Consider the following 14,395-nt stretch of genomic DNA (forward strand, 5'->3'; position numbering starts at 1 on the left):
GGAAGAGTTGTTGAGATAAAATGCTTCTGATTTCATCTGGTCTAAGAGAACTGTGCAAATGGAATCCAATATGTATTTAAAGCATATTCCATAAATGGGCAGATAAAGCTCCTCCTATATAGAATTGATAGCACTGGAGCTAAGAAAAACTGAGATGGCTTAGAGCACTAAGTTTACACACAAAAGTTGAGATGTATATGTAGTTCCCAGTTTAGATCATTAGGAGAGAGAGAGAGAGAGAGAGAGAGAGAGAGAGAGAGAGAGAGAGAGAGAGAGAGAGAGAGAGAGAGAGAGAGAGAGAGAGAGAGAGAGAGAGAGAGAGAGAACAAGGATATTCAATGCAGAAGATGGAAATAGTTGCATGTCACTAAGAAAGAGAGGAGGTAGTTATCTGAAAGATTATATTGAGTTAAAAAATGGATAAATAATTTTTTGAGGCATTCAAAAACTGAATTAGCTGAGCCCGAATTAGAAATCTTGGATACATGGTATACCAAAGTCAAGGTACATATTTTGTAAGTTGACAATACCAGTACTGTAATTCTAAATTGAAAATATATATTCAATTTACATATACTGCATTTTGCTTTATCTTGTGAGAAGTTAGTGATTGTGTGTTGTGGGACCCACTCGTCTGGGTGGGCCTCTGCCTTTTTCCTCCCCTACTTGTCTCACTATTTAACAAATGAAAGATTAAATTTTTGTCTGAGTCAATGTAGAAAATGTACAGGTAATAGCACTACAGTGGTTGTTAAATGATCTTACTTTTTAAAAATACTGATTGGTTGCTTCTGATCAATTGTATTACTGAATGGTTAATCATGCACATGCCCCCTCTAGACCCACGAGCAAGGACTACGATAGAATAGCCTATCATGTGCATTGATACCCAGCATGGATGATTCAAAGCTGTGCAACATGTTTTTCATAAAAAGTTCTGTGATTAACTTAAATCTTTATCTATAACATGCTTGTCATATCATGTAAAGGAAGTTTTTCTCTATATGGTGAGGTGTGTTTAGAAAATCACTGGATAAATACTTTAAATTACAAAGATGAAAAAAAATGTATAAAGATCTCACTTGCTTTCTTCCCCTTCAGCTCATTATATTGTCTTTATTTTTTTGCTTCACAGACACTTGGTAAACATATATGAATCCTGAAATCATTGCTATGTCTAATAGTATGAACAAAAGTGGTCTAATTAGTTCAAAAATAGAATTACGATGCTTTATGTTGAAGCATATATCACAATAGCATGTATAAGTGGTAACAAATGTATGCAAGCTACAGAAAGTAGCAAGCCAATCAATGGGGCTGTTATGAATCTAGTCACAGCTCCAGACATAGGGTTTGAGTGAAAAGACTACCTCATTTTTCCTCATCATGATCAACCCTTCCCATGCTCTCTCTCTCTCTCTCTCTCTCTCTCTCTCTCTCTCTCTCTCTCTCTCTCTCTCTCTCTCTGAAAGAGGACTGACCTATGCTGGTGGATCAAATGCTCATATGAACCTCCCTGAGCAAGGAGGTCCTGGGTTACTTTCCTTTTCCTGTTGACATCCATCAAAAACTGCCACATAACTCCACAGTACAAACTGGCATCTGCTACCATCAGTGGACGAAGGCAGATATCAAACTATAAAATAAAACAAATTATTTCAAGAAAACAGGATAGCATTTTATATCCTTTATCTCATTATACTGCAAGAAATAAGAAGAAAAATGTTGTACAATTACATTTATTGAGCAACTTATTTTCCAAAAATATTTGCAGATAATGTATTTCCCCATGTTCTTTTTATTCTCATAATTACTCATGGAAATGGAGGATAGGATACTATCTATTTATATACAAGGCTAATATGAAAAATAAAGTGTGGAGTGGTGATTCTGAAATACTTCTTATTTTTAGTGATTTACATTTCATGAACCTACAATATGAAAATATGCACAATTTTTTTAATAAATTCTTTAGTTTACTGCAAAGATAAAATTGACTTTAAAGCATCTCACCTTGACTCCCATAGTTATAGATGTTTCTCTAATTTCCATGAGGTGAGCCAAAACATTCCTGAGAGTTCCTGCCATGGTCCTGCGGCGTGAGCTGAGACCTTTGTTCTGAAGGTTGGTCACAACATCTTCCAAGGGACCATCCATGTAAAGAAACCCCTTCAGTGTTTCAGTTGAGGATTTGGATACACCAAGAGCACACATGTACTCTATGAGAGTGTCCAGCATCATTCTGGCTGTGTTCCATTCCTGTAAAATAGTAAATACACATGCAATAAAACTACATGAAACTAAACTGCAAATAATATTACATACAATCAAACAGAAACTCAATATCATTTCATAGTATGTTCTTTGAGTTAAGGCACATTTTCAGGATTTAATAGTTCAAGTAATTCTAAGTCAAAGATACTCTAAACACATGCTGTGTCTTACTTTATTTTATAAGAAATTAACATGAAAATTGAGTGTAACAAGAACTGCTCATCTAGCTGGGGCCCTTCCTCCCCTGCTCCTCCTCCTGGCTTGCCATGTACTCGAGTATTGCTGCACGACATTAAGTCAGCACTTTACAGGAAACAAAATTACAAATTAAATTTTTGTTTGTGTAGCACAGCAATACAGTGGTTATTTTTTAAACATACATGGTAACTCACTGCAACTGTCTCTGCTCAACACAACATTCAATTGACATCTTGACACAAAAGTGACAGCCCATGCCAATCAGCTGACAGTCAAACTGGATCTTTTAGTTACACTGAAGATGTCTTTCACATTCAGCAACATAAATATTCGGCAATGATATTCATGGGATGATATTCACGACATGATATTCATTCTATGATGGGAATACAACTCAAGACATTATTGTCCAAATGAGAATACAAAGCCCCACCGTCAGTGGAAGAATACAAATACATAAAGGAGCAAAATTTAAGGAACAATGCACAATCAGACTTTACTTAGAAAGAATATCATATTATCTAAAGGAACATTTATAGTAGTGGGGATACTGGGTAATTATAAAATAGGTGAGTTGCCATGTATCTTTAAAAAGTAGTACTTAACAATTTTACAGCTAAGTTACTTGTATATTTACTTATTGACACAAACAAAAATTGAACTTGCTATACACTATCTGTTACCTGCAAAGCTTTATCTGCTTACCTTACAAATAAAAATTTAATGCCATGCAGTAACACTTGAATATGTAGGAAGCTGAGGAGGGAGGGAGGGCAGTAGGAGGAGGCCCACACAATGGAGTAGCTCCTGATACACACAACTTTTACATTAATTCCTCACAAAATAAAGCAAAACACAGCATATGTGTAGCAAATTTTTTACTTGAATTACTCGTACTATAACAGACTATCAAATCCCAAAGTATGTACCTTAACTCATAGGACATCCTGTATAAGCTATCAGACCCTAAAATTTAAGATTGCTAATTCTAGTTTCTTCAGTAAAGAAAATAATATATATATATATATATATATATATATATATATATATATATATATATACTATAAAGTTATTGCCTTGAACAAGATTCTGTGTTTAGTGCTTTAGCTAGACATTCTCCACCCATCATAACTATCCATCCATCAGCTCCCTACCATCCCAACAACTACATACTACCAGCTCAATGAAACACTCACTCACAGCAAACCACTCACCAGCTCCAAGTGACAAACTCTGCAACTTCACTCCACCACCTCACCTAGACTAATGTACTATATACAGTAATGAGCTATTTGATATTCCTATACTATTCCACACAATTTTTCATCTTATAACAGTAAAAAGTTATTTTCCATTTTTTTTTATGCTGATAATTGCACACCATAGGTATGACTGCTAGAACCCTATTACACAATTTATAGGTCAAAAGACAGTAAATAGACATTATAGGTGTAGCATCAATATAACACAGATTTAAATATTTCACAGGTGCATAACATAACACTGATAAACTGAAATTTTATTGCATTTCATCAATGTTAATCATGTAAAGATGTATGGTGATGTTCAAAAGCTAATACATATTTCAAGATTTAGTATTTAAAAAAAAATTTAAGTATAAACTTTTTTTGTGAATATACTTACCCTTATGTAAATACAAAAAGCTATATACCACTATTCCCACACTCAGTACAGAAAATCAACCAGCACCTCTATATAAATATATAGAGATTGTGCCTATAGAAATTCCACTTCACCTCCATGCGCATGCGCACCGGAAACCACCAGCCAGCCGGCCAACCACACCTTTCTACCAAAATTGACAGAAAGACAGAGGGGAGGGAGGAAGGGAACCTCTTACTATGTAATTACATATGGGTATGTATATTCACAAAAAAAGTTTTTACTTTAAAAAACTATTTTGTTGCTACATATACTAATTACCCATATGTAATTACATATGCCAGATTCCCAAGTCTAGGTTGGGAGTGTAACAGAACCCCGAAGATGGAAGAAACAATCTCCAAAATCGCCAAAACCCTGAAAACGGAAAAATAACGTACCTGTAAATCTTGTTGCTGACAACAAGGAAAAACCAGAATGAAACTAAACCAGCATCAGTGAACAACCCTCAGTGCTGAAACTATTGGCCCAAGGGAAAAGAATCTAAATACCTATGAGTAACATCCCTTAGGTAAAAGAAGGCAAAGGTGGTCATACTCTTCCACGTCCCAGCCTTGAAGACCAAGTCCAGACTCTTAACTTCTCTAAAGAGAACACTAGTCGCAATAGCCCGAACCTCATGTGCATTCACTTTCAGAAGGCGCGACTCCTCCTCCGAAACACTCACATAGACCTCCGAATCACCTGACAAATCCATTTAGACAAGGTATGAGGGTGGACAGCTCATCCGGTGACCAACAACCTAGAGCAGGCCGGCCAAAAATCCCTAATCCTGCGAAGATACTCACGGACCACCCAAACTGGACAAAGAAGGCGGTCTACCTCGTCCTCCCCGACAAAATCAAGAAGAGCAGGAATAGTGAACTTGTCGAAGGAATGCTGGCTCGGACACTGAGTCTTAGCCAGGAAATCAGGGGTGAAGGAAAAGGTCACGGACGTCCAACCCTTGGAGTGACGCACTCCACTACTACCAGCAGCCACCACCGAAGGGCCTGAGCCGCGGGGGAGACCGGGATCCCGCTAAACCCGGCACCAACCTTGGGGGCGGACGCACACTCGCTCCACCGTCCGCAAATCCTGAAAATGTGGAACCGGAGACAAGGGGCAACAAAACCGCTGACAACTGGCCAATAGAAGCCATAGCAGCCAGATCAGATTCTACAGCGACAAACCTGCTGGCCCACGGGGCCTCAGAAGCCAACTCCTGCTGGCGAGAACGCTTCTTGCTGAAACCACCAGATGACTTGGCCCACTTCTTCTCCTTAGCAGAACGCTTCTCAGCATCCTTCACATACACTTGGAACTGGAGAAGGGAGAGCTTGGAGCACTCACTACACTGGTCTTCGGTTGAACACATGGCAGGCCAACAAGACACACAGCAGGAATGCAGCTCTAAAGCCTCACCCGGCAACCACCTCTTGTATCCAACACAACTCCGAGCGGCCATGGCAACTCAGGGAGAAGTAGAAATGGAAGCACCAAAGAAGCGGGCACAAAAAAAGGCAGGAAGAAGTGAGAAGAGGCGCAGGTGAACACCATGCCGAGCACAGAAAAGATCTGAGGTGTGGTTGGCCGGTTGGGCTGGTGGTTCCCGGCGCGCATACGCACGGAGGTGACGTGGAACTTCTATAGGCACGATCTCTATATATATAGAGATGCTGATTGATTTTCTGTGCTGAGTGTGGGAATAATGGCATATAGGCATATGTAATTATATACGGGTAATTATAGTAAAACTAAATTGTACTGACCCGTAGGGTGTTGTTTGCCATTCTGCCAGATTTCCAACCAAAACATTCAGTCTATACTACTCATGATTCTTTAATCACAGTACTATCAACAAACAGTATTCTAAGAATATTCTGACTATTTAATTAAATAGCAGGTGATGCAAATAAGTGTTATATACCAAGTCAAACGAAGGTATTTCATGGACATGTATGACGATGTGGTATGTCAGGACCAGCGACGTTGCCAGTCGACCCGAGGTGGGATTTTCCCTGGGGGAAGGGGGAGGTGTCAGGTCACCATGCAGGTGCATATCGACTCACTTCTCATTTGGTCGCCACGATGGAAGGGTATACTGACACTTCCTCGCCTGTGTATTGTACAGCCAAACCAAGAAGTTTGTCTACAGAATTAATATATAAAAACTTGCAAGGACCACTTTTACCAATAAATCAAGCGAGGAAGAGGACAGCAGGTGCAGCTGGTATATCTGAAGGCACAGTGAAGAGGATTTGTCCCAGTGCAAACAAGATATACACCACAGCATCACAACCTTATCAGCATTTCTTTTCCCCACTCATTAAATTACACTGGGTATCTCAAGAGGACATAATAGTAAATATTTGGTAAATTATCAGCCTCATTTTCACTTTTATAACCAGTACCTTTACTATATTTAATTTACCTATGGCATCTTCATGTCTTGTCCATCACTTATATATTTTTTATCAAAGTCATGCATTAAAATGAATAAAGAACAGTTATTCCGCTTTCCTTGAAGTAACTAATGAGAGATATGGCAGCGTTGCACGGATTATAGGCCTAGCCTACGGGTCAGTACAATTTAGTTTTACTATAGTATATGTAGTAACAAACTTAAAAATAAACCTCACTACAGTCTTGGTCTTAGTTGTTATAGTCTTACCTTTAGAAGTGACAAAACTTGATGATGTAACTGTTCATCTATTCCACAGTATGTTAGTATGATACGAACTAAGTCCATGTGGCCAAGACGAATGTATACTTCATGACTTCTCCTCTGTAATACTTCTTGTATGACATCTTGAGCAACAAGAAGTACCCTTGCTGAAGACTCTGGTAGTTCTCTCTTTGAAGAAACAACATCAAAAGAACATTCAAAGGATTCTCTTGGATGGATTCCTGATACCTTGAATGCTCGCTGCACTCGGTCAATGCAGTATCTTCTGAGAGACATTATCTCATTTCTTGCAACAAAACGGGCAAAAGGATACCTTAACTCATACTGGGCTGATATCAACTCCCCTTTGTTTGTCATGAGTGTCAGTAGATTATCTTTATCTGTATAAAATGATCCTTTGGGAATATAAAAAGAGTTTGGAACCCATACTGCTCCATGAGCTTTAAATATTGCAGCTATCAATGATTGTAAGTAGTCACCCTTCCAGTAATGCCAGTGGTCTGAAGAACACTCATGTCTTACTTCATATGTTGCCTCCAATTCTGGCTGAGCTGAGGGCTTGAATACAAGATTAAGAATTTCCTGGTAGTCAGAAGATCTAACATTTTGCAATCTGGCTTCCAAAGTAGCTACAAATTTCTGTTCTTCAGCAGTTGGAGGAGGTAAAAGTGGTGACTTTAAAACTTCTGTTGTAGAGGGTCTTGCCTGAGGATCTTGTTGGAGTAGTAGCTGTATTAAGTCACTTTGTGATGAAGATTTCCTTTTAGGAAAATCTTCAGGTAGAATGATGTCAGGTGATCTTAAGTCTGAGAGAACCTGGACTCTCTCCATACCTGTTGTTAGAGGAGGATATACCATTTCAAAGAAAATTATACCAAGGCTGTATATATCAACCTTGTTGGTATAAGTTACTTTTCCAGTTACTTTAGTGATTTCTGGTGCAATGTATAAAGTTGTACCCACTTGACCAGTTAAAAAAGTATCTTTGCTTTCTTCCACATCAGATTTTGATATCATACCAACAGTTGTTTTTGCCTTAATTGCTGCTGTTGCAAGTCCAAAATCTCCAATCTTTACATGGTCAGTGGAATCAAGGAAAACATTGCCAGGCTTCAAGTCTCGATGAATCAGACCTTGGGAATGTATGTAGTCAAGGCCATTCACCATCTCCCTGAAGAACCTCCACATGCGATCAACATCAAGGTACAGACCACTATCAATAGCTTGTCTGTGGGAAAAAGCCGAACATTTAATTAAGTTGTAAATCTGTACACATAACCTAATCTACATTTTTTTGTAATTTCAAAGCATGAAATTTCAGCACAAGCTTTAGTCTCCATTTGTATTAGGTCAATAGTAAAAAAAAAAAAGTGGCACAAAGGTAAAGCAGCCAAAAACAGAATGAGAGTGTAGAATGATGGAAAAGGAGAAGAGAAATACACAGCAGTAGTTTGGGCACATTGACATGATGACAAATGCAAGTCAAATTGCAAATTTTAGTTAGAGTGGAAGGTTGCCAGAAAGATGAAAGGATAAGGTACATAAATAAAATAATGTGTGAAAGATATGCTAATAAAGTGGAAGGGCTTGAATGAATCAGTAAGAGATATATGTCTTTTGCAAAGAATTTGGTTTCCTGTGATACTTTTTGGAACTTGAATACTGTAGTGTTATATAAATATAATGTAGACAATCAATATCAAGTCCCTTCTTTTACTGTATATCTCTTACTTCCTCTGACAATTTTTTCATTCAAATCTTCCTTTAAAAGAGTCCATCTACCTTCCTTTTTGTTTATCATTCCTCAGTCACCCATTCAGCCTTAATTTTTAACTGTGTCCAACATGATGGAATAAATTTATAGGAAAGGACCATAACCATGTATTACGTACCTCAATGTGCTCTTTTCACATAGTTGCATCTGAATATAAAGGAACTTCAGCTTCTTCACTCTTGTTGGAGCTGGAGTTGACAGGCTGCCATCCACAGAGTCATGCTTTGGTCCTGACTGAGCCTGCTCCTCCTTGGATGACTGGAATTCTATGTGGCCAGAGTCTCCAGCCTCTTCAAATGTTGGTCTGAAGTTATAATCTTCAAATCATGAAGTGATACAATTTTCCTTTTTTTTTTTAAAGTATGAGAGGAACTGAACAAGGGACACAAAAACTGTGATAAAAAAAATGCTCAGTGAGGTACTAGTGTCACAAATATTCACACACAAATATATCATCTACGGAAACACCTTTTTCTTGATGGAAGTTTCCTTAACACAAAGAAAAACTTTCACAATATTTTTTAAAATTAACTCACCTCAAACTTTCCATCAACCAGTCATCTTCATCTTCATCACTCTCTTCATCAAAGTCAGTAGAAAAATTTTCAGGCTGATGATCACAAAATACAATGCTACTGCAGTCAGAATTTTCTGCCATTGCTGAAACAATTGTCAGCATAATATAAATCTTAAAAATGGAAATATTGTTGGAAAATATTTTCTAATTAACAATTTCTGCCAAAAATATTTACATTTACATTTATATTTACAATAAGATGGAGAGTGGAATGGAAACCATGTACAGTTTTGTCATGTCGCCCACTCTCCTTCTATTATTATTCCTCAATGATCTTCCAAGACAAACTTTTTGTTCTATCCACTTCTTGAGAGATGACACCACCCTGCACTTTTTGTCTTTTTCAAAGACTTCCAATGCTTCAAGAATTAAATAGCTCACACAGAGGAGCCACAAAATGACTGACTTAGATATCTCTAAAATTTCTGATTGAGGCAAAGCATAATTAGAGTTGTTCAATGTCTCAAAAAACCCATTTCCTCAATTCAAAACATTTTTTCCAGATAATTATCCCCTCTCCTCCAATGACACTAAATTATAATCTCTGCTACTAATCATCTAAACTGAGAACTTCATATTTCATCTCTACCTAGAATACCTTCTATGAAAATAAAGGTTCTGAGTCATCTTCACTTTTCTCACACCTCTAGCTGCTAACTTTGTACAAAGGTCATATCTGTCCACATACCAAGTATGCCTAAAATGTTTGAGGGGATTTCCGCTCATACTGCTCTTCTAAAAAGAATAGAATCACTAGCATTTCATCTCATCAACTCGTTACCTCTAATTCACTGCCACCAGCCTCTCTCACTGCAAGAATGTTTCCGCTTTTGTTATCTTCCACTAATATTTTCATGTTAACTCTTTTTCTGATCTTAGTGACTGCATTTCTCTTATTCATATGGTCTCATTGCAAAAGACTTTCTATTTTGTTCACCTCTCTAATGCAAGAGTTAACCAGTATTCTCAATCATTCATCCCTTTTTTTTCTGGTACCTCAGGATCTTCATGCCTGTATTTTTCTTTCTCAAGACTTGAAATCTTTCAAGAGGGAAGTTTAAAAACATTAATCCTTCAATTTTTAAAAACTGCTTCTGATCTCTATTTGGGAAGTGTGCCCTTTTTATATTTTGCCTTACCCAGTCACCCTGTCAGGAGAAGAGAGAAAAGAAAAAAAGATACCCACTAGTGCAAAGGCTGGTGTAAGTGCTATAATGTCATCTTCACAAGGAACATATACCTCTCATTCTTGTATACCTACCCTGTTTTCATACAGTCTCACTTGGTAAATATAAATGAACTATGTTTACCATGCAAATAGATCATGACCAATAAAAACTGTAGCAAAAATAAAACTTGTGTAACATTCCTGAATCAAATTCTGACAGTTCATCTTTGTCTATAAATTCACATGCTTCAGTTTCTGTCCCAGAATGTAATTAACTTATACACATCTTTGTAGATTATCTTTGGCCTGAATAGATATTCAATAATTTTTTCAAGTCAAAATGGTCAATAAACTACTGATAACATGTAAAAAAAAATTACAAATGATTGTAAAGTGACATGATAACAAAAGTTAATTCTTATGGCTTTTAAACATTTTCTTCATTCTTCAAAATTTGGTTATGTGAATATAATTGAGGTTCATCTGCCCTTAGAAATATGATACTTTGTGCCACCAAATTAACCTCAAGCTTTCTATCTTAACAAATCCCTCAAGATTGTATTTTTAATTAGGCTTCAGAACTCACTATTGGTCCAATTCATTTTACAGCAAATACATACAAACCTGAAGAAGTGCTCATTGAGTTCTTGGAAAAATTAAAGTTGGATTGGATGGATGAAGGTGTTGTAACATTGATATCAACTGATGTGGATGAATCTGTTGTATCATCTTGAACTTCTTTCATCTTCTGCATATAAGAAATATGAAGAAATATGTCAATCCTGAAGAAATTTAATTTAATATTCATTATGTATATACTACGAATCCAGAGATGTCAAGCTGAAGAGACTTAAACAAATTAAAATCTGGAATGCTGCTTCCTTAACAGCAGCTGAGTTTGATAGCCAACTTCAGCCACCCATTCATAATTCACAAGGCAATAGACACCTGCTAAAATGGTAATCACTCCCAGTGATGCCTAAAGAACAAGATCAAGAGGTGCTGTGAACTTATCATTAAAGTCAGTGTAACCTCACTGAAAATTTCCCTTAGTATCTCTCAAAACAAGAGGGCAGTCACAACTTTCTTCCTTCATACAATACTATATGCACCTAGTTACACACAAACCCTTCACTCAAAACTCAAAATTAAACATGGCAACTCCTACACCAGTAAGAGTCCCCTTTGTGTAGGGGACCATAAAAATGTCCCCAACATTGGCCTGCTCTACCAGAATGAACCCTAAGTGTCTTTACACACTCCTCAACTTTTTCTTCATTAACTTCTGCAACATTCACAGTCCTGGATCTAATTTTCGATCAGCAGAACATCACCTCTCCATAAGTAAACCTTATCTTTTCGTCATTAAAGCACAGGTGTTTGAGACAACTGATGGTGGGCTCTTTTCTGTTCTCTCCTACTTTCTGTATCCCCATCTTCATTCCAAAGCTAGGCATTGCATCTACATGCACAATGACTTGACTTGCAACAATGCCTACACTCTTGAATCTTCCTAGGTTTTTACCATCTGGCTATGACTATGAAGTCCCTCTCAAACCAAATTTATTTTTGCTGTATACCTCCCACCTAACTCCTCTGACTATATGAAATTCTTTTGACTATTTAACTCATAAAGAGCACATTCTGACTCTTTCCTTTTACAAAGATGTCCACTCTTGGAGGCTTTGGTTCTCCTCTCCTTTTACTGACCATCCTGTAGAACAAGCCTTTAATTCTTCATGACCTATAACAAGTAGTGCAACACCCTACTCGTATTCCTGACCATTTTGGGGATACAACCAGTATTCTTGATCTTTTCCTAACCTATAATCCTTCTGTTTATGCTGTTACCCATCTTCCCCTTTGGGCTCCTCCGATCACAATCTCACATATTTATCTTGTCCTATCTCTCCAATCCCTCTTCAGGGTGCCTCTGGCAATTTGCCTGTTAGTTAGGGGGAACCTGAGGAGGTATTATGCTTTATACTTCCATATTAGAAATCCATCTTGTACTAAGAGCATAGCAGGGTTTGGCATGGAGGCATACATTCCTCACTCTTTCTTTCAGCATAAACATTATGAACCTTTATTTAACAAAGCCTGTTCTCATATTGTATATGATACAGAGATGGAACACATAAGGTACATGAGCCTTCCATTGCATGAATCTCATGCACTTTATATTCCTGCCCCAAATCATGCCAATTCTGTTCTCTAACTTGCCAAAAATTCCTTCATTAATAGAAAATCTTTCAAGATTTTGATTGACTTTTGGCACATAGCCAAAACATATCTAATAACTTTGCTTCTTCATATTCCCGTTTTTTGTTTCATCCTGATGGTACCAATGCCATTCTAAAGCTAAAGTCTTCTCTTAAACATTTGTAAAAAACTCTACCTTGGATGAATCAAGGCATTCAAGGCTTGTTCCTCTCTCTCTCCTCCCCATTCTCACTATTTCACGCTACCTATTAAAATCCTTCACAGTGATGTTTTCCATGTCCTCGCTAGCCTAACTCCTCAGATGGCTTATAGATCTAAATGGAGTCCCTCCTGTTGTTTTCAGAAACTGTGCCTCTGTGCTTGTGCCTTGCTTAGTCAAACTTAGCTGCTGCTATATGGAATTCATTATCTTTGATCTATTTACCATTACAGTACACTGCTTTCTTTAATTTTGTTTTTGACAACATTGGCCTACCATTGATGCCCTCTCTTCTCTTCCTGCCCTCATCAAGTCTTAGCTTATTCATTTCTCAATGCACTGTAACTTTTACATTGTGATTGAAACATTTAATCCAAAAATATTTAAAAGTTGAAATAACTTCATCATTCATTTCTGAGAACATGTGATTTTCCTCATGGACATGCATTTTCAACATTCTCACTATTCTCAGGGAATCCCTAAACTATATTTTGCTTAGGATCAACCAATACCTAGAGTTTATGTTGTCTATTCTATCTACATGCTATGTGAGCCATTGCTGCAGTACCTTCATATCAACCAATCAATCTATATTCCCAGATATTATGCTGAGGTACATTAAAAACTAATTTTCTATGTATCATCCAAAAAAAAAAGGGATTTAGGAATGGTCAGTTATCTTATCACAAAGACAGCAACATGACAGACAAGTCCTGGCAACTCTGAATGACCATTTAGCTGGAGTCTCACAAAAATGGATTACATTACAGTAGATCTTATATTTGACTAAATAAACTAAAATCAATAGAGAACTATCAAATGTACAAATTATATTACCAATTGCAATAAAGAACTAGGAATGAGTATGTTCATAGACTAGTATCATTCTTAAACACAACTTACTAGAAAACAAAGTAAAAACATTATAGTACCGAGTCTGAATATGATGTAATATTCTTTAGCAATGAATAATGTAATGCATTTAAAACAATCACATATGTTAAAAGAGTATTTTCTAGCTTCAAGCTTATCATTTTACCTGTTCAAATTCATCAATCCAAGAAGTGTAATATCGAACAACATTCTCATGATTGAGTGACGACAAAAGTTTAACTTCACGGATGATCTTTCTCCGCACCACTTCACTTTGCTGGTCCAGGCGAATCCTTTTCAATGCATAGATTCGGTCATCAACCTTGTTATGAACCTGTAAAGATTGCTATGAATTATTTCTCCAATTTACAAGTTAATTACATAAGTTGCTGTTAATTATTTCTCCAATTTACATGTTAATTACATAAGTTTTATAGCAAAGATTTAATTCAGACCATTTTTCATTCACAAAGCAATGAGAACACCATAAATATTTTGCAAGTACACACGTACCTTAAAAACATGGCCAAATCCTCCTTGTCCCAGCAATTCCAGGATGACATATTCTTGGTCTAGCCTAGAGTGCCCTCGCAGGTTGGAAGGAAGATGCAGTAGGACATCAGAAGAGGATTCAATTCCTGCTTCTGAGGATCCCTTTTCATCTTTATTTTGAGATTCAGTTATGACTGGAGAAAGCTGGAGATGAGAAAATTCATCAGGTTTTTTTTATTATTATCTTACAATGAAAGTATTTTTAA

General features: G+C 37.0%; 1 protein-coding gene across 5 annotated transcripts in view; it reads right to left on the reverse strand.

Annotated features, from left to right (window-relative positions):
• LOC123515891 (eIF-2-alpha kinase GCN2-like) overlaps positions 1–14,395 on the reverse strand; it is a 48,692-nt gene that overhangs the window by 24,158 nt on the left and 10,139 nt on the right. For all 5 annotated transcript variants that reach the window (XM_045274775.1, XM_045274778.1, XM_045274777.1 and 2 more), the window contains 8 exons: positions 14,151–14,333; positions 13,804–13,971; positions 10,967–11,090; positions 9,134–9,257; positions 8,716–8,901; positions 6,809–8,051; positions 2,014–2,259; positions 1,482–1,636 (listed from right to left, as the gene is read on the reverse strand). In XM_045274775.1, the coding sequence (XP_045130710.1) occupies positions 1,482–1,636; positions 2,014–2,259; positions 6,809–8,051; positions 8,716–8,901; positions 9,134–9,257; positions 10,967–11,090; positions 13,804–13,971; positions 14,151–14,333 (2,429 nt within the window). The remainder of the gene's footprint in view (positions 1–1,481; positions 1,637–2,013; positions 2,260–6,808; positions 8,052–8,715; positions 8,902–9,133; positions 9,258–10,966; positions 11,091–13,803; positions 13,972–14,150; positions 14,334–14,395) is intronic.

Source organism: Portunus trituberculatus, chromosome 40, assembly GCF_017591435.1.
Source record: "Portunus trituberculatus isolate SZX2019 chromosome 40, ASM1759143v1, whole genome shotgun sequence".
NCBI lineage: Eukaryota > Metazoa > Arthropoda > Malacostraca > Decapoda > Portunidae > Portunus > Portunus trituberculatus.